At 47.3% G+C, this 20834-nt stretch overlaps 2 protein-coding genes across 4 annotated transcripts in view; both read right to left on the bottom strand.

Annotated features, from left to right (window-relative positions):
• Positions 1-8119, bottom strand: part of HSP90B1 (heat shock protein 90 beta family member 1) — a 188839-nt gene extending 180720 nt beyond the window's left edge. The window contains exon 1 of the mRNA XM_050748458.1: positions 8110-8119. The gene's annotated coding sequence lies outside the window, so the exon portion shown is untranslated. The remainder of the gene's footprint in view (positions 1-8109) is intronic.
• Positions 111-20834, bottom strand: part of STAB2 (stabilin 2) — a 168386-nt gene continuing 147662 nt past the window's right edge. For 2 of the 3 annotated variants that reach the window (XM_050748449.1, XM_050748450.1), the window contains exons 58-69: positions 19787-19894; positions 17437-17630; positions 16204-16345; positions 13766-13899; positions 11347-11512; positions 11096-11202; positions 8500-8619; positions 7534-7674; positions 5432-5542; positions 4431-4559; positions 3242-3358; positions 111-536 (exon numbers count right to left, since the gene is read on the bottom strand). In XM_050748449.1, the coding sequence (XP_050604406.1) occupies positions 486-536; positions 3242-3358; positions 4431-4559; positions 5432-5542; positions 7534-7674; positions 8500-8619; positions 11096-11202; positions 11347-11512; positions 13766-13899; positions 16204-16345; positions 17437-17630; positions 19787-19894 (1520 nt within the window). In that variant the 3' untranslated portion in view covers positions 111-485. Of the gene's footprint in view, positions 537-3241; positions 3359-4430; positions 4560-5431; positions 5543-7533; positions 7675-8499; positions 8620-11095; positions 11203-11346; positions 11513-13765; positions 13900-16203; positions 16346-17436; positions 17631-19786; positions 19895-20834 lie in introns of those variants that run through there. The other variant, XR_007717704.1, reaches the window with a different exon arrangement.

The following is a 20834-nucleotide window of genomic DNA, read 5'->3' as shown; positions in this document are numbered from 1 at the left end:
AGACTGATGACGTCTGATTGAAAAGGCCCACAGGAAGTGGATTTTGCCTTCAGAGTTCAAATCCTCCCGTGACACAGTCCCAAAACACTAGATTTGTTGTGTTGACTTTGTTTCTGTTCCACAAAACTTTATTGTGCACAGTTCCTGTGTCAGGCACTAGGCTAGGGGCTGGGATACAAAGATGGAGGCTTACAGTCTAACAGGGAAGAAAGATCAGTTACCCATCGTGTGGGGCAGAATGGAGCGGGTGCCAGCTGAAGCGTACAAAGGAAGAAGAGCCAAAGGGTCAGAGCAGGAAGCTGCACTGGGTGGGCACAGTAACATATCCCTCGCCCACAGAAACAACCCCCAGATCAGCCAGAGAGATGAGGTATGGCTTCTGAGTGCTTAAAGGACTTTATGTTCCCAAAAGGCAACTGGTGCTGAGAATTCAGTTGATGGCCCAGATGGCAGTGGGTGATGGCTGGCGTCTCCTGTCCAGGCCCTCATAGTGTCCCCAAGGGGTCGTTGCCCTCAAGCTGCCGTTCGTCAGAGTCCTGGAAAAGAGAGGGTTATAAGGGGGCAGGGCATTCTGCGTGTGGAGTTCTAGGTTGAACCTCTCTGGCGGCCCCTGGCCTGAGGCCTGACTCTCCCTGAGCGCTGTGTGCTGGGCCTGTTCGTTCATGCTGCTGCCTTGTGTTGGGAGGCGGGATGGGCTGGGGGTAGGGCCACCTGTTCTGGGAACCCATTTAGTCTCTCCTGCTTGAAGCTGGGTGGCCCAGAACAAATCATTCCAACTTGGCTGTGGTTTCTTCATCTACAAAGGGTCATAAGATACCTCACAGGGAGGTAGGAGGATTAAATTAGAGCCTACATCTAACAAGTTATAAGCACCTCACAAAAGGTAGCTAATATTATAAAAACTCCTTTCAGTTTGAAAATTCATCTTGAACCAGTGGTGGCTCTTGAGTGCCTGAGAGAGTGTAATAGGAACCCCGCTCGGCCGGGCACGGTGGCTTGCGCCTGTAATCCCAGCACTTCGGGAGGCTGAGGTGGGAGGATCACCTGAGGCTTGCAGTGAGCCCTGATGGTGCCACTGCACTCCAGCCTGCATGACACACCAGGACCCTGTCTAAAAATGGCCACACTCTAGAGGTGGCCACGCCAAGCCTTCTGCTGACTTTAGCTCTGACTGGCACCCAGGCTTTGTTAATTAGCATACTAGATGCTAGAAATGGCTTTTCATGGGTGAAACTAGTGGTGGTAAATGTGTCTGGAGTCACTAAAAATAGTGTAAAAGGCATGAGAATGTAGCACGCCACTTTGCAAGCTGGTACCTCATGCTTAGGATTCCAGAATGTTTTTACCATGTAGTCCGAATAGCAGGTTTTAGCTGCAACCTGCATTTAGGCTACTTTCTCACCTGCCTCAGGGGAATCTTTCATGCATGGTGCTGATAGAGCCCTCAGAAGAGGACAGACAATGGGGAAGGCATGGGGTACATTGGAGAGAATGTATGCATTTGTTTCTCTCTGCTTTTTAAATGAAGGTGATTTTGGCATCACAATACTTAGTTAACAAATGTAATTTAGCTGAACTTACCACCCCCCCACCACCACCTTTTTTTTTTTTTTTTTTTTGGAGACAGAGTCTTGCTCTGTCCCCCAGGCTGGAGTGCAGTGGTGTGATCTCAGCTCACTGCAATCTCCGCCTCCCTGGTTCAAGCGATTCTGCTGCCTCAGCCTCCTGAGTAGCTGGGATTACAGGCGCCGCCACCACTCCTGGTTAATTTTTGTATTTTTAATAAATATGGGATTTCACCATGTTGGCCAGGCTGGTCTTAAACTCCTGACCCTCAGGTGATTCACCTGCCTCGGCCTCTGAAAGTGCGGGATTACACGCATGAGCCACTGCACCTGGCGTGAACTTACCCTTGAAATGTGAACCAGAAGCCTTTACATGGCTTCGATTGAAAAATAACCAGATTGCAAATCATATTTTCTTATTCTATGGCATATATATTACATCTGTTACCGCAGGCATGAAGAACCACAAGATATTTACCTTTGGTTTGCTTTGGAAAAATGTGTTGCACTATACAAACTTCAACATGGTAGAAGAAAACATTTCTCTCCTTCTATAAAAAGAAAAATTAAGTTCTATTCCTTTTTTTAGTCCAGAACTGCTGGTAAACTACAGGCAGGATGTACTTCCACATGTGTTATGAATGCGGTACCCTGCCAAGGGGTCCCCCTGGATTGATGTCTGTGGAGGCCCCAGCTAAGCTCCAGCATCACTGACTCTAGAGATAAATGGTCCCTTTCTGGAAGACCAGAGCAGAACACCCACGCATGTACATTATAAGGCCTCATCAAAGAAAAGTAGCTCTGACAAGCAGTAAAATCTTGGACAACAATGTCAGTGTAAGGTTAAAGGACTTCTAGGCTGGGTGTAGTGGCTCATGCCTGTAATCCCAGTGCTTATGGGAGGCCAAGGCGGGTGGATCACCTGAGGTTGGGAGTTTGAGACCAGCCTGACTGACGTGGAGAAACCCTGTCTCTACTAAAAAATACAAAAAACTAGCCGAGCGTGGTAGCGGGCGCCTGTAGTCCCAGCTACTCGGGAGGCTGAGGCAGGAGAATGGCGTAAACCCGGGAGGCGGAGCTTGCAGTGAGCTGAGATCTGGCCACTGCACTCCAGCCTGGGCGACAGAGCAGGACTCCATCTCAAAAAAAAGAAAAAAAATACAAAATTAGCCAGGCGTGGTGGTGGGCACCTGTAATCCCAGCTACTCGGAGGCTGAGGCAACAATCACTTGAACCTGGGAGGCGGAGGTTGTGGTGAGCCAAGATCACGCCACTGCACTCCAGCCTGGTGACAGAGTGAGATGACATCTAAAGGAAAAATCCTTTTTCCTTATATCATGTTTTACACCTGCTACTTCATAAATGGTTGCAGCAGAATTCAGCCCAAGACTTTTTTCCACTGTGACATCTCACCTGGTCATGAGATTGGGCTTGGATAACGTTCTCCCCTGTCTCTATTTGTTCAAGGATTCTGCTGTCTACCCAAGAGAACCCAGGAACTCTGAACAACCACACTGGCTTCAGTCAGCTTGCAAAACTGGCTTTTAGGATTGTTACCTGATATACATTCTAGAAATGAACCTTCTTTGGTACAAACTCTCCACTACAATTTCCTAAAAGACGTCATTCCCCTGTACCCCAAGGGAACCTATTCCTAGATAAGAATGCAAACTCACCGTGAAGGGGTCGTAGGAAGGTTCTGGGGGAGCTGAGGTGGCGCTCTCATACAAGGGGTTCGAGATATTCTCAGGCTGCTGCTTGCCAACAGCTGCAACATTAATGTCCTCTTCCGACTGTTTGGAAAGACAAGCATGAAAGCCAGGAGCGTCTCATCCAAGTTGGCAGGTAAAGCAAGCCACCCTTTGCCTCTGGGAGCTTTTCCTTAACAGTCCTTTGTTGAGAGATGATTCACATATAATAAAATGCACCAACCTTTAGGTTCAGCTCGGTGACATCTTACCGATGTCTACCCAGTGGTGATCACCACCAAATCAGCACATAGGGCATTTCCATACCCCAGGATGTGTTCACATGCTCATAGCCTGCCGGTACTGCCACCCAGGGTAACCGCTGTTCTGACTCCCATCAACCTGGAGTGGTGGTGTCTGTCCTTCAACTTAATATAAATGCAGTCATACAGCCTGTACACTTTTGCTCAAAATGGGGTTGAGATTTGCCCCTGGAGCTTATAAATATGCAAGCTGTTTGCCAGAAGGCAGCAAACTGCTGCCTGGGGGGTCTGCACCACAGCCTTTACCAGGAGTGTTTTGAGGAGGTGGCAGCGGGAGAGGGTGGGCCAGAGAGGAGGACAAAGTCCATAAGGAAGGATGCTTAACTGCTGTGCTGCTGCCCAGGCTGTATTCCTACACGACCAGCCAAGAGCTGGCTGCTGATTGAACAGTTGAGTCCACATCCCAAACAGAAATGAGTTTCACGGGCTGCAGCATAAAGCCTCTGGCTGTGTAGGGTCCCTGGCCCTGTCCCCCAGTCCTCAGAGCCAGTCTTGAAGCCCAGGCTAGGTCATGGGGTGTGCTTGTGCAGTGAATCCTCCAAGGTGAACGAGACTCCTAGGTCCTAGTGAATGGGCCTCCGGGCCAAACCCCTGGCACAGAGGCTCGGGGTGTGTTCTCTCCTTGCCAGGCCCTGTCTCAACCAGAAGGAGGGGAACCACCACTGCTGTTCCTCCTAAGGGCAGGGACCCCACCCAAGCAGCAGTAAGCATGAGGTGGGTGGCCACCCCTACTACTGTGTGACACTGCTTCTGGGTGAGGACTCTGGCGAGACTACTCGGCTGAAGCAGCCCAGGTTCAGGGACTGGGATTTTGGAGAGGACCCCATCATCATGTTCCCATTTTTCTCTCTTACCTCAAAATGCTGGAAGCCTATTGTTCTCCGGTTTAGCCGAAAGAAAGAATATGCAGCCAAGGCAACAGCTCCAATGACCAAGATGACGGCAAAGAAGATCCCTGCTCCCAAGCCAGTGTGGGTCAAGCTCTGAACACAGAAAGAAAGAAAAGGGGCTCATTCTTAAAACTTCTGACTCCCCAAAGGGGAACCCTTGGTGGCCCGAGGCATTCTGGAGCCAGTGGGGATAAAAATATTGATATGTTAACATGTATCTGGCCCTTACTACTGCCAGGGTCTAATACCCTTCCGTGAAATAAGCCATTGAAGTGTGATAATAGCCCAAAGAGACAGGGACAGTTATTATTGTTCTTAGTTTTATGTGGGAGAACTGAGGCACAAAGAGGTGAAGCACTTGCCCAATATCACACAGCCAGTCAGTGGTAGAAGTGGGCTTTGCACCCAGTCTGGCTTTGCAGCTCCTGTGCTTAACCACTGTGCTATGGAACTCTCCAGCAGCTCACCCCTCCCCTCATGCTTTTGGGAAAAAAAAATGCTCACCACCACCATCACCAACTTTTATTTAGCATGTACTATGTGTCAGGGCCTGTTCTAAGTGTTTTCTATTTTTAACTCAGTTTTCCCCAAAACCCAGGAGGGAGCCATTATGAGCCCCATTTTGCAGATGGGAGAATTGGGACTCAGAGATACTACGAAGTGACGGGGCCAAACCAGAGCTTAGGATTTCTCACTCCCCTTCCAGCGCTTCCTTTGTTGGGCCATCCTCTCCCTTTCATTCAACAGATATTAATGGTGACTGGTGCTGTGTTGCTAATGCTTGGGAGTGGGGATGGCAGGAAGCAGGGTTGGGCAGTCCCAAAGCCAGCTACCTTGGAGGTTGGAGGCTCCTCCAGTCTCTGGAGGAGGAGGGCAGAGGACAGGGCTTCTGGTAATGGTTTGCCTGTTGGTGAGTGGGCACCGGGACTCCTCCTGGCCCGTTACCAGGGACCCTAGATACTCACCATAGGGGCAGGGGGTGCTTTTAAAGGCCTGGAAATGATATGAATGATCCCATTGGAGGCAAAGATGTCCCACTGCAGAATGGCTCTTCCATCAACAAACCTGGTCTCCGTCTAGGGAAATGAGAAGAGCATTGATGGCTTTTACTCTCATCGAGGGACGTTGTTTAAATAAAATGTGTATGCTTCTCTCCAGCTTATTGTATGCCTATTTAATTCTCAGGCCTTGCCACAGACCCTAAGAGGGTAGAATAAGTTTTTCCTCCCTTGTATCACAAGGTCCCTGAGCCCAGGTTTCAGGTTTGTCTCCACTGATAGGCAGCCTAGGACTTCTCCTCACCCTCTGGACAGCCAGTAACACATTAGTTGTCCTGTGCCGACAAGCTGATCTGAGGGCTGCAGAGAACCTTACGGATCATTTGTCCAACCTACTTGTCTGATAGATGAGTGATCAGAAGGAAAATGGCCCGACCCAGATCACCCAGGGAGTGAGTGGCAAACCCCACGCCTGTGGACTCTGAGTCCATGCACTGAACATCACACCACACTGTTAGAAAAGATGAAATTTTAAGTGATGTCCCAGTGTGATTTCCTGGCTTGTGTGGGCAGAAGCTGAGGCCCTGTGCCCCCTCCCCTGCTGAATCACAATCTTCATTTTAACAAATTTCCAGCAGATTCAAATGCACATTAAATTTTGAGAGACACTAGTCTAAACTGCTCTTAAATAGAAATCATTTAATGAGATAAACATTTAAAACCAATATTTGTTAAGCACTTGCTACCTGTCAGGCACTATTCTCTGCATGTCTCAGAACTTGAATCTGACATCATGGTTCTCACCACCTCCACCACTACCACCACGGTTTCCTCCATCAGTATCATCACCATCATCCACACTGAAGGATGGATGTCACCCCAAAATAATGCCATTTTGGGCCAGGCACGGTGGCTCACGCCTGTAATCCCAGCACTTTGGAAGACTGAGGCAAGCGTATCACTTGAGGCCAGGAGTTCAAGAGCAGCCTGGCCAACATGGCAAAACCCCATCTCTACTAAAAATACAAAAATTAGCTGAGCATGGTGGCGGGAACCTGTAGTCCCAGCTACATGGGAGGCTGAGGCAGGAGGATTGCTTCAATCTGGGAGGGGGAGGTTGCAGTGAACTGAGATTGTGCCACTGCGCTGCAGCCTGGGTGACAGAGTGAGAAACTGTCTAAAAAACAACAAAAAACCACCCCCCCCCAACCATTTTGGCATATTAGTTATTTTGAGCAGAAGGCACTTGAGAAACAGCAGTTGCAGGAACAACTGGGACTAGATGACGAAATGGATCTGTGCAAACAAATCTACTGAAATACTCCTAATCTTCCACTCGTTTCCACCATCTATTTGTTAGTCATGCCACAATTTACTGCCCTTAGCCTAAACCCCTTTATTTGATCACTTTTCCACAAATGCATCAATTCTTTAAAAAGTATATAAGCTCTTGATCCCAACAGTTCTTTGAGTCTTTATTTTCCATATGAGGATTCCCTTGATGCACATAAAAGATTAAATAAAATGCATATGCTTCTCTCCTGCTTATTGTATGTCTAATTTAATTCTCAGGCCCTGCCACAGACCCTAAGAGGGTAGAATAAGTTTTTCCTCCCTTGTGTCACAATCATGAAAATAATGACCTGTGCCATCACCATCATCCTCATTTTTCAGATGAGGAAATTGAGACACAGAGAAGCTGGATAACTTGTTTAAGTCCTTATAGTTAGCAAGTGGCAGAATTGGGGTCATTTGACTTCGGAGCTCATGTTAATGCCTGGAATAGGCTGACAAGCTGACCAAAACGAAGGTGGAGAATCAGACAGCTTTAAAATGGGTTCATTATCCTTCCCTATTACCAGCTTCTGAGGCTGGCCTATTTCCCAAGGGGTAGGGGCTGCCCAGTTGTCAGTGTGGTACGCTGTGGTAGGCAGTTAACACCATCCCCTATCTGCAGGTTTAGAGTTTATGTTCACATAATAGTTGCCACCTATTAAGCACCTACTGTATGCCAGGAACTTTGCATGCATTATCTCCAGTTCTCCCAAGAAGCCCAGAAGACTCCGTACCGGTTGGAGTGGGTCGTGGCTGGCGGTGACGAGCAGCTTGCTCCCCAGCCTTGTTTGCAGGGTGGTGCCATTGACAAGGTCATTGTAGAAAAACATGCTGACATTGGCGAGGTGGTGCTCGATGTCCCGCCCAGACAGGGTCTGAGAAAAAAGGAGAAACACAGAATGCTCTTCAAAGGTCAATGTTTTGTCTTATGATGGGGATGACGAAGAAAATCGCTTCTCATGGCCTAAGCTTTCCTGCCTCCATGTGGAGATCTCAGACTTCTGGTTGTTTGGGCTCTGCCAGAGGCCACCTATAGCTAGGATGTGGGATTGAATGTCATTTGTATTGTCTAGAGCAGAGCTTTCCAGCAGCGTTCTAGGAAGAAAGGGTCTTGAGGTAGGCAGAGGCATTACTCTTCTCAGCCCTCAGTTGGCTGGTGGGACTGTTGGAGCCTTGGGTGAGCCACCTGTGCATGAACTGAATAAATACTGCCAATCCTGTGTGCCGTGACGTGAAGAAGGTTGGCGTGGAACACAGATTGCATCAGTGGCCCTGGTTCTTCCCCACTCCCTGCACCCCTGGCCCTTTGCCCCCCATGCTGACTTTGGCCTCTGTCATGTGACCTATCAGGCCAGGGGCACATTAGCAAACATGATCAAACAGAGGCTTGAGAAGCACTGTCGGGACAGGGCCTACTCTCGCCTCTCTCACTCCTTGCCACTGCCCTGAGAACTCGCCTGGGCTAGCCTGCTGGACGATGAGAGTCCCATGGAGCAGAGTGATTGACGGCCCAGCTAGAGTAGCTGACGGCGGGTCTCAGACCCGAGTGTGCCAAGTCCAAGGGAGTGGCCACTGATCTGCAGATGTGTGAGCTAAATAAATGTGTAGCCACTGAGTTTTCAGGTAATTTGTGACCCAGCATTGTTGTAGTGATAGATAACATGCTAGTCTAAAGCGAAGGCACCAGGGACACAACTCACCTCGTTCTCCCCCAGCCCACTGTTCTGCGGCACAAAGAGGGTGCCACGGATGGACAGGTCAGTCAGGTGTTCTAGAAATGCACGGCCTCGAGCTGAGCTGTTAGAATAGGCCAGCACTTCCTGGGGAGAAGAAGGAAGTCATCAGAGGGGCCAGCCCTGGTGTGCAGGGACCAGGGTGGCTGGAGAAGGTCCCAGGGCATCACCCATCTGGGAATATTCATGTGTCAGCAAACTCAGCCTGCTGCTCCTTTGCTGTGTCTTCTGCCTGCATCGTGAGAGTTTGAGGACTTTTCCTTTCCTCAGTGAATCCTATGGTTTAAGATGCAGCCACGTCACAGCCGATCCTCCATGTGGCTGCCTGAGCAGCCCTTTGAAAGGTGCATCAAATCTCGAGTCTCCTCAAAATCCTGTAGTGGCCCCCACTTCACTCAGAGGAACAGTCCAAGTCTTCATAAGGGCTCATGAGGCCCAAAGCATGAGGCTGCTGTTGCTTCTCTGACACTGGGCCTAGCTGTCCTCTCTCGCTCACTCTGTTCCAGCCATATGGGGCCTCCCTGCTCTTCCTCAGACTGGCCTGGCACGCTCCTGCCGCTCATCCTTTGCTCAACCGTTCCTTCTGCCTGGAATGTTCTTCCCCCAAGTCTGCGTGGCTCACCCCCTCTCCTCCATTTACACTTTGCTCACATGCCACTTTCTCCCCAAAGCCTTCCCTCATCACTTCCGACAGAAGGGAGACCCTGGGGTGCCCCCCAGCCCTGTTCCACTTTTTCCATAGGATCTGGATCTATCACCTTCTAGCACTCAATACTATTGACTTGTTTGTTCCATTTGTTGTTTGTTTGCTTGTTCACTGATCTATCTCAAGCACACGGTAAGTGCTAAATATTCACTGAGCAGGCTGGGTGTCGTGGCTTACACCTATAATCCCAGCACTTTGGGAGGCTGAGGTGAGAGAACAGCTTGAGCACAGGATTTTGAGACCAGCCTGGGCAACAAAGTGAGACTCCATCTCTACAAAAAGTTAAAAAAATTTAGCCGATATGGTGGTGTGTGCCTATAGTCCCAGCTGCTCGGGAGGCTGGGGTGGGAGGAACCCTTGAGCCTAGGAGGTTGAGGCTGCTGTGAGCCAAGACCGTGCCACTGTACTCCAGGCTGGACAATACAACAAGACTCTGTCTCTTAAGAGTAAAAAAAAAATATATATATATATATATATATATATATATATATACACACACACACACACACACACTTTAATATATATTTTTAAAATATTTATTTATTTATTCCTCCTTCTGGGCTACTGAGGCCCAGAGAAAGTAGGTAATTTGCTGAAAATGTTTTGTTCTGACACCGTCTTTTCTTTGAAAGGCTGTTGCAAGCCAGGCTCCCACACAGCAGAAAGGTTAGTTTGGGTGTTCATCTCTAGTGTATTTAATGGTGGTCCTGATTTTTAGACCAGTGAGATGGGTATCTTTGGTCTGTGGACAAAGACTCCATTTTGGGGGTCCTTGGTCTAACTTCCCCATGGATCCTACAAGTCCTATACTCATGCTCGGTGCCCTTTCCTCCTGCGGTCACTGACTGTAGATTCTACTGGGAACAGTAGCCCAGGCTGTCCTTGTTCCACACTCTAAAGCATGAGGGGGAGAGGTTGGAACCAGGCAGTCTGAGATTGAGCCCAGCTCTGATGAGTTAGGCTGTGTCCTTGGCCTTACTAAGCCTCAGTTTCTTCATCTAAAATGTGGATATAGAAGTGGCTTGTACAGTTGCATGAGGGTTTAGTCCTTCTAACAAGTATTTATGGAGCACCTGTCATGTGCCAGCTACTATCTGAGGGGTTGGGGAGACAATGGTGGTCAAGGCAAAGAAAATCCTTTCCCTTATGGAACTTACATTCTATGGCTTGAATGAAATGTCCTCGTAAAGGGCTCAGTACAGTGCCCCATACAAAATAAATGCTCAAGAAATGTTAACTGTTGTTATTGTTGTTGTCATTATTACTGTTAGGTCAGTTCTTTGATCAGCCAGCACCAAACCTTTCTCCAGATGGGGCTTTCTCTTCGCTGGATATGACTTGTAGAATATTAACGTGACTTTAAGTGCAGTGCAAGATGCAAATTGACTCTATGTTAATTTGGCTCATTGGGTGATCACCAGGCAGGCTTAGCTAACTACATTCATGAAGAAGATTAAGAGGGTCTCATTTGTATAGATCATGCTCTTAAACTATTCCAGATACAAACAGAGATAATAATACCAGCTCACATGAACATAGAATTTTCCATGTACAGACCACAGATCTAAATGCTTCACAACTATTAACTCATTTAATGATCACAATGACCCTACACAGTTAATGCTACTACCATCTCCGTTTTATAGATGAGGAAACTGAGTCCCAGAGAGGAAAGTAACTTCTTTAAGGTTTTACAAGTGAGTGGCAAAACTAGGCTTTAGATTCAGACAAGGTGGTCCAGCACCCATTTCTTAACCATGACTGTGGCCTTCAGCTTCTTAAGGCCTCACCCCACTAATAGCTGCTTTGAGGGAACCCCTCCCTGCCTGAGGCAAACCAAGCAGACATGGTACATACCGTCAGGAAGTTTGTGAGTGAGGGGAAGGACATCAGGACCTGCAGCAGGTTCCCGCTGCACGAGAAGCCATCTCCCACATAGCCCACCTTGCAGGAGCAATTCACATCTGGAGAGCAGAGGCACACAGGGTCCCACACAAGTAAGGCAGGGGCCAGGCCTGCACTGCTCCCATTTGGGGAGTGACTGGCCAGGCTGAGGATTGCTCAGCAGCTGCATGGCCTGGAACCTGAAGTGTAGTTGGGGCAGTTACCTTTCATCCGATAGCAGAAGACATCCCACATTTCACTCTTGTTGGGTCTAGGTCCATAGTCCACTATCCCAACCACACCAGAGCCACAGTTCTGGGAGGCGAAGGCTGTGGGGTAGGCAACCCGCCCACTCTCCAGCCAGCCTGCTGAGCACAGGTGGTACTTGGCCTGCAGGGATACAGACATGGCCATGGGTCAGCTGCAATTCCATGTGTTGTGGCATCATTTGGTTAATGTCTGATTCCCCTATTAGACCGTAAAACCCATAAAGTCTCATTTTGCCTATTGCACCTCTGTGCCTGGCACACAGTAGGTGGTCATTAGATGTTGATTGATTGATTGAGCCCCTGGGTGAACAAAAGTGTCCTCTCTTGTAGGTGCCAAGGTCTTTCATACTCATTTCTCTTCTTTCTGCTCTTGAGAAAGAATTTGCTGTCATCCATTTATACTAGGCGCAAATTTTTCTGCTAATGGGTTGATAGAACTCTGACTGGTAGAACTCTTTTTTTTGTTTTGTTTTTTTGAGGCGGAGTCTCGCTCTGTCACCCAGGTTAGAGGACAGTGGCATGATCTTGGCTCATTGCAACCTCCACTTCCCAGGTTTAAGCAATTCTCCTGTCTCAACCTCCTGGGTAGCTGGGATTACAGGTGTGCACCACCATGTACAGCTAATTTTTGTAGAGATGGGGTTTCTCCATCTTGATCAGGCTGGTCTCAAACTCCTGACCTCAAGTGATCCACCCGCCTCTGGCTCCCAAAGTCCTGGAATTACAGGCGTGAGTCACCATGCTTGGCCTAGAACTCTAATTCTTCATCATAATATCATCATCACTCTCATCATCATTATTATAATTATTGTCACCCTCCCCATTACCACCACCATTATCATCATCACCACCATCATCATAAGACTTATTGAGAGTTTATCTGGGATCAGGTTCTCTCGCAAGAGCTTTTCATGTGTCAACACCTTGAACTCTCAATCAACCCTATGAGGTGGGAACTTTTTAAATCCTCATACAACTGGGAAAATTGAGGTAAAGAGAAGTAACAGGCCGGGCATGGTGGCTCATGCCTGTAATCCCAGCACTTTGGGAGGCCAAGGAGGGCGGATCACGAGGAGATCGAGACTATCCTGGCTAACATGGTGAAACCCCGTCTCTACTAAAAATACAAAAAATTAGCCGGGCGTGGTAGCAGGCGCCTGTAGTCCCAGCTACTAGGGAGGCTGAGGCAGGAGAATGGCGTGAACCCAGGAGGAGGAGGTTGCAGTGAGCTGAGATCGTGCCACTGCACTCCAGCCTGGGCGACAGAGCAAGACTCCATCCCCCTTCCCCCCCCCCCAAAAAAAAGAGAAGTAACTTGCTCAAAGTCACACAACTGGCAAATGGCAGAACTGGCATTCAAACCCAGGTGGTCCACTATTCCAGATCTCTTAATAATCTTAAAAATTGAGTTCCTACTGTGTGCCATATTACATTTAGTCCTTCCACAAACATGCCAGGTAAGTCAGAGATTTTAGTGGCTTGATCAAGGTCATGTGACCAGCAAGCAGGAGAGCAGAGATTCAGACTCTCCATGAGTCTGGGTCCTGGCATCAGAGGTTTTATTCCTTGGTAAAGAAATACCAGGTCTGAAAAAGTAGAGATTTGTTAGTGATGGAGGTTGGAGAAGGGGCTTTAAAAGCATACCTACTAGGCATTCATCACCTCTGCTCCCAGTGATAAACCACCAGCCTGGAACTCCAACCTGCTAGCTTTTCCAAATGGGTAGGACTTCTAGTTTCAGAGGTTAAGAGAGCAGCACCTGATCAAAGAGTTCCGTTTCCTTCCTGCTGTGTCTGAAAGCTTGTGCAGTCTCTATTTATTCTTTTCACAGTCCCCCCAGCCACAGAGAGCTCCAGCTATTCCACAGAAACTCCACTGTTTTGTGGGTTCGGGGTGATCTACCCTAGGCTTCTGGGTATTGCTGTCTTTCTGGTTTCCGGCTGTGAGGTATGCACTTCCAGTCTCTGCCTCTGCCTTGGCAGTTGAATGTCATAGTTGAAATAGACTTTTAAGAGTCAGGTCTACACTTGGATATTGGATCTGCCACCTCTTGGCTGGGTGACATCAGGCACTGTACTTAAACTAAGCCTCAGTTTCCCTATCTGTAAAATGGGAATAGTAACACCTGCCCTGCCTCCAGAGATGTTGTAAGGATGGACAATAATATCAACAAAGCACCACACACAGTCCCTGACACATAATAGATGCAATAGATGCCCAATAAATGGACACGGTGACTGTTAGCATTGTTCCAGGAGCTACCTGCACTCCCCTGCTTGAAGGCAACAGCTCAAGTCTCCCCCATGTTAAGAAGGGGCTGCACTTCCACCCCTGCAGACTCTGTCTGCACAGAATCTGCCAACTGACGACCCACCTTCTGGGCATAGGAGAGCTGGTTGTAGGTTGCCATGGTCGCAGTTTCATTGGCACAGGCCTCTTTGGCTTTGTCAAAGGTCAGCTTATACTGGCCCAGCGGGGAGCGTAGATGGAACACCCCAACAGTGGTATCTGGATGAGGAAGAAGAGGAATTGCCCAGGTCAACCCACCAGGTTGGCAGTGTTTCCAACAATGGACTCTGAAGGACTTTCAAAACGAAGGCCAGCTATACCCCAGGTGTCTCCAGAAGCCATTTCCCCTTCAAGTTATGTTGAAGTACATCATTTAAAATATTTCTTTCTTTTCTAACTATAAAACTAGCATATGTTCATTGTAGAAATTAGGGCAATACAGAAAAGTAAAAAAATAAAAACCACCTACAATTCTATTCTCCAGAAATAATCACTACTCCCTGGCTAAAATTTTGGTGTATTTCCTTCTAGAATTTTACTTTATTTTTTGGTAAATTGTTAATTTGATATAATTTGACATTCTTTCAAGCTTCTTTCCTATTTATTCATGTTATATATACTATAAATGTGGTACCATATTGCCGACGTAGTTTTCATAAATCTTTTTAAAACTTAACATTAAATCATAATTATATCCTAATATTATAAAATTTCTCTGGTAACATGATTTTCTCCTCCTCCCCATACTTATAATTGAAAATTTTTTTGTGACCTTTACAGCTATAAAAAACACATTAAAGTGAGTTTCTGCCCAGGGCTCTGTGTGTTTTCTGACGCCTGCTGTGCCTTTTAAAAAAGTTTTAAAAACTCATTTCCTCCTAAGATACTGGAAGATTTTTATCATTGGTTCATAGCTGATATCTTTCCTAACCAAAAAATTCAGTGCAGAGACCAGCAATAGTTCAAGGAGCAAGTCACATTTTTATATTGTCAAGTTCATTGTATAATGCCACAAAAGGATACTTTCTTCACCAAAGAAGACTAAGTTTTTCTTGTTTTAACATATTTCAACAGCACAATGCGTAGTCAAATGATCTTGGCCATATCTGAAATGCAAACACTAATTTAACAGCTTGGAGAAGTATGGAAAAGTGTTCCTTGTCTCTTTATTGAGACAACAAAATACAATGAATTTGAGTAGATGTATATCAATATATTTTATCATCATTTACTATTAGATATATATGTTATTTCTAATTTTCTGTGATGTTAAATAATGTTGGGATGGGTATGCTTATCTTTATTCAATTCTCGGATTATTTCTATAGGATGGGGTCCTGGAAACAGAACCAACAGGTCTCAGTATGAGTTACTTTAAGGTTGTCTGCTGCACGCATTACCAAATCGGTTGCCAATCGTGAGGGCAGGTTGCCCTCCTGTGAACCGTGTGAGGGCAGCGCTTCCTCCTGAACGTGGGATGGTTCTGTAACTGTGCCTACAGGGAAAGCTGAGGCATTTTCCCAAGCTAACAGTAACCACACAGCTCCAACAGAAGGGAGGTCCAACGCGATGCACAGTCACTTAGTATCACTGCCAATATTTTCTTGGCATTCATAACAGAAGGAAAAAGCCCGTGGGAGAAGCTGGACCACACTCTATGAGCTGGGTAGATTTCCACCTGGAAGTGGGCTTTGGGAACAGGCGGGACTGGCTGAATGAATTGTGTCCTAAAGAAAAAAACCAAGCTCTTCTTGACTTCACAGTCCCAGAGGCAAATAAATTCCAAATCAGCTGGTCCCAACTGAATTTTTGTCCCCATCCTAAGTAGCAAGTGCCCATAAAATCTTTCTGCTTGGAAGGGCCCCTGTACCTAGACCATAGAATATCCCCAACCAAGCTTTCAAACCTCTCATCACCTTCCCTCCCCAGGTGCTTTCACCCAGCACCACCTTGGTCATTCTCTCCTGGCCATGCTGTCCCTGCCAGCAGAAATGCCTTACCAGCTCCTCTATGTTTAGCCCAATTCAAACCTCCAGGAAGTCTCCACCAGAGTCCACATCTGTCAAACAAACCCAGCCCTGGAGTGATCCAGTACATACTGATCAGCTGTAAAGCACAGTGCCCTGAGTCACTTTCTGAACCACTGAAGTCCCTCTGCCTTGGCTAGGGACTACATTTGTGGGTCCTTTCTGGCCTCCTCCACTGGCTTTCAAGATGTCCTATTGCCCATGCCTCTACACTTCTGTGTGGCTTTTCACTTTCCTCAGTCTCCCAAGTACCTGGGATTACAGGTGTACGCCACCACACCCAGCTAATTTTTTGTATTTTTAGTAGAGATGGGGTTTCATCATGTTGGCCAGGCTGGTCTCGAACTCCTGACCTCAAGTGATCCATCTGCCTCGGCCTCCCAAAGTGTTGGGATTACAGGCTTGAGCCACCATGCTTGGCCTGTTTTGTTTTTCTTCTTTCCCTTGAGGGTCCCTTCCCCACGTCTGAAGAGAAGGGTGGTTTGGTCACACTGACCCTGGAAATGGAGGTCGACACATTTGGCATCCGCGTGGCACTGCCCGTTGTCCTGTAAGCAGCGGTCGATGGGCAGCTGCTCCGGCTCACAGTTCAGCCCATCTCCCACATAGTGACTTTTACACTCACACTTGTGCTTGCCCTGTGGAGGGAGAGTGGGAAAAGATGAAAAAGTTCCTTCTTTAAGACTCCAGGATGCCCAAGTGCCCATGGGACCAATGTCCAGCCTAGGAGGTGTTCAGATGGACCAAGAGAACATGCCTGTCCTGTCCAGTGGGAATAACTGCTACATCCTGCTTTTATCCAGGCTTATGATGAAACCTCATCCTTTACATCTCAGTTCAAATGTGGTTTCCTCAGAGACAGCCTCCCTGACCACCCTACATAAGTAGCTTTTCCATTCCCTTCTATCACATTGGCCTGATTTATGTTCTTCACAGGGCTCCTCGTGCTCTCTGAAAAAATTCCGTGCATTTGTTTCTGTACCATGCATTGCCCCCACTCTCTACTTGTGCACGAGCTCCAGGAAAGCAGGGACTCTGTCTTTTTGTTATAACCCTGGGACCTGTAAGAGCATAGAGCAGATGCACAATGACCACTGGTTGAATCAACGAATGATCTCCTTTAATCCCCATAACAGCTCTATGATGTCTGCATTATTATGAGGCCCACTTTACAAATGAGAAAACTGGGGCTCAGAGAGTAATTAGCCACCTCCAGGTTACACAGCTTGTCAGTCCAGGAGGTAAGACGCAAAGGCAGTCTGACTCTAGAACCACATTTGTAACCAGCAACAGACATCATCTTGCATCATCTTTTCTGCACTTTTCCTGCCACATCTTACCAGCTGTTTGTTTTTAATAAGCCATTTATTTAGGATAGTTTTAGATGGATAGAAGGGTGGCAAAGAGAGAACTCTCCACCCGCTTTCCCCTGACGTCCAACATAGCTATAGCACACTCATCAGAGCTAAGAAATTAATGTTGATACATTGCTGTTAACTGAGCAATACACTTAAGAATTTCACCAACTTTTCCACGGACGCCGACGCCCTTTTTCTACCTAGGGGACCACCTTGCATTTAGCCCAGTGACTTTTAACAAGAAACAGACTGTGCTAGAAAAAATGTTTAGGAAGAGTCCAGGAGATAAGCAGAGTGCAGGAGGTGGAAAGGCAAGGAGGAGCGAAGCCCAAGGGGCTGCTCCCAAATTTCCCTGGGAAAGAGCGACTCACCGGGCCTGTCATCTTACAGGTGGCGTGCTCGTGACACCCTCCATTAAGGCCGTCCGCACAGGGGTCTATCTCTGTGCAGCTGAGCCCGTCCCCTTTGTATCCCTTCTGGCAGCTGCAGGAGACCTTCGTGCCCTTCTGGGAGCATCTGGCCACCTTTGCACAGCCCCCGTTGTCCTGTTTGCAGAAATCCACGACTGCAAGAGCAGAGGAGAGAGGGCTCAACTTACCACCTTCTGTGGAACCAGGGCTTCAGGTCAGGGTATGGGTCACTGCAGCACTAGTGGTGCTGGGTGGGTAAATGGGCCCCTACGTGTTCGTGCCTTCTCTCCCCATTCTCTGTGGCCTCTATGCTGGCCTTTGCAACATGAATATTTTTGTGACAACCTCGTAGATGAAGCCTGAGGACATCTGTCCACTTCTGCCCCCTTTGTCATATACCTCCAGGCTTGACTTTGGTATTAGTTTTCAGAATTTGGATTTTTCATGTTAGGGCAGTGTGTGTGTGTGTGTGTGTGTGTGTGTAGAGTTAGTGCAATATTGAGCAGCCTGTGAGTTAGACATTGTTATCCCCATTCTATAGGTGAACAAACTGAGACTCAGTTTAACTGATCTGACAAAGGTAAAACAGCTAGAATGTGGCCTGGCTGAAGATTTAAACCCAAGTTGGTTTGGCTCCAAAGTCCATGCTTTCCTCATCGTACTACCTCTTAGAACTTTTGTTTTCATGATCCCCCAAATATCGACCTAACAATAGATTAGCTCCAGCCTCAGGAGCAGCTGAAAAGCCATCTGTACTTATGCAGCCACTTGAGACCCTGGAAGAATAAAGACAAGGACAAGAAGGCTCATTCTAAGGATGGGAGGGTGGGAAAAGAGAATCTAGGTCTTTGTTGCCATTGTTGAACGCTGACTCACTTTGGAATGCCTTGTAGCTGAATAAAGAACAGGTATAGCAAGATCTAATTTTTGTAAAGAAAGTATATATCTCTATGTGACTATTTATCCTTAGAAAAATATTAGAAAGTACATGTGACTGAGACTGCTAATTTTCCCTCAGTACTTAGTCTCTGTTTTCTTCTTCTGCTGCTGCTGCTTCTTTTTTTGAGACAGTCTTGTTCTGTTGCCCAGGCTATAGTAGAGTGGCCTGATCTCAGCTCACTGCAACCTCTGCCTCCTGGGTTCAAGTGATTCTCCTGCCTCAGCCTCCCAAGTAGCAGGGATTACAGGCACCTGCCCCCACACCCAGCTAATTTTTGTAGTTTTAGTAGAGATGGGGTTTCACCATGTTGGCCAGGCTGGTTTCAAACTCCTGACCTCAAGTGATCTGCCCTTCTTGGCCTCCCAAAGTGCTAGGATTATAGGCGTGAGCCACTGAGCCCGGCGTAGTCTCTTTTTTTCTATAATAATAGATTCTCAGGTGGGCTCATGGTTGCCCAATAAAAGACTACATTTCCCAGGTTCCCTTGTAGCTAGGCATGACCAATGATGAGATTCCAGCCAATGGGATGGGAGCAGATGTGATTTTAACAATTCCTAGTTTGCATAAAGGGAAGGAGGTTTGCCTCCTTCCTCTCCTTCCATCTTGCTGTCCAGGCTGGGCTTATGATATTGGCCACCTCAGATGAGGTGAGTGAATGATGGCAGAGCCACAAGATAAAATGAGTTCAGGCCCCCAAATGACCTTTCAGAGTGAAACTGTGTTAGCCCTGGATACCTCCAACCTGTTATATGAGACAATAGGAAACATCTACCTTATTTATGCCACCATTCGTTTAGGTCTCTGTATGGCTGAACCTATATCCTAACTACTACAGATGGATATTGCAATGTTGACAGTGATTCTCACCTAGTGGTGAGAGTATGTTTAGGTTTAACTTAAAAAAATAGTGTTGTGTATTTTCTGATTTTTTTTGAAGGCTGGATTACTTGTAGAGTTAGAAAAACATTCTAAAGTTAGCCGGGCATGGTGGCGCATGCCTGTAATCTCAGCTACTTGGGAGGCTGAGGCAGGAGAATCACTTGAACCTGGGAGGCAGAGGTTGCAGTGAGCCAAGATTGCACTATTGCACTCCAGCCTGGGTGACAGGAGTGAAAGTCCATCTCAAAAAAAAAAAAAATTCTGAAGTAAAGTGCATTCCAGTTTGCAAAACAATTTTGAAACTCTGACCTAGAGGGTGAGCAGATCAAGCATGAGCACATCCATTAAAGAAACTGAGTTATGGAGAGGGTAGGTGCTGCTGAAGTGGCCCAGACAGGAAGGAGGGCTAGGATGAAGCCCAGGCACTGTGAGCCAGTCCTGCTCCTCTCCCACACCACGCTGCTATTTCACCTGTGCACAAAGGTGGCTTACCTGTGCATGTGATTCCGTCACCTTCATAATCCAGGTTACACTCACACGTGTTGTTCTCTTTACAGGTGGCATGAGGAGAACAAGGAGGCGTACACACTGCAGGCAAAACTGCAAAGAAAGGGGCCACTTTCATTCTGCACCCATGGTGTGAAGAGTTAAAACCCACCTAAGGAGACTTCCCAAGACTCTGTCTGGACGACCACTGTGTTCGTAAGTGCCCCTGTACAGCAGGAAGATGCGGTGATTTGCTAAGGTCTTTTCTAGCCTTGGAGATTCTGGGATTTTAGAATTACTCTTCTATAGTAAGACATGATCTCTGCAATGTCATTGAGATTTATATGAGAAAAAATGTTCTTTAGGAGCTATCGACTAAAACTTTATACCACAAAACGTATCTGCCAAGGAATGAACTTGGCAGATTAGTGCTCTGGCCCTAAGATTAGAGGGTTCCAGATGGAGATGGTTAAATTGGAGGAGAAATTCCACGGCCTTCTGAGGGCACCACTGAGCTAGGGAGAAGTCTGGAGCTTTGGGATTGGCTAGGGCTGCAGTGCAGGTAGGCAGCAGGAGGCCATGTGGTGCTTAGGGGAGGCGGCAGGAAGAACAGGGAGCAGGAGGAACTCAAGTTAGCCATACTGCTGCAACCCATGAAACTTCAGGTTGCTAAAGCCCACAGGAAGGGCCTCACCATGCCCTCTGACCCCAGGGAGGATGAAATGACAGTCATTCACATGGATAACTCAACCAGCACATTTCAGATCTACCAGAACACAGGGCTTCGCGTATAAAGGAGACTTCAGAAAACTGACCACTTAGTAAGGATCAAGTTATGACAATGATTATGATGGTGAGCGTGATAATGGCAGCTGCTTGTTTTGAGCATCTGCATACACTGGGAACTTCAAAACCACGCTCGCTGACCCAGCAATCCTTTCCCTGCAGAATGTGTACCACGTAGTTCTTTTTAAGGACAAGCAAGTCAAGGCTCAGAGAGTGCGGTTATCTAAGGCCATTCATCTAGTAAGTAGCAGAACCAGGGGTCAGACCC

The sequence above is a fragment of the Macaca thibetana genome, chromosome 11 (genome assembly GCF_024542745.1).
Source record: "Macaca thibetana thibetana isolate TM-01 chromosome 11, ASM2454274v1, whole genome shotgun sequence".
In the NCBI taxonomy this organism is placed as follows: Eukaryota; Metazoa; Chordata; class Mammalia; order Primates; family Cercopithecidae; genus Macaca; species Macaca thibetana.
This window is presented reverse-complemented; position numbering and strand designations above follow the sequence as displayed.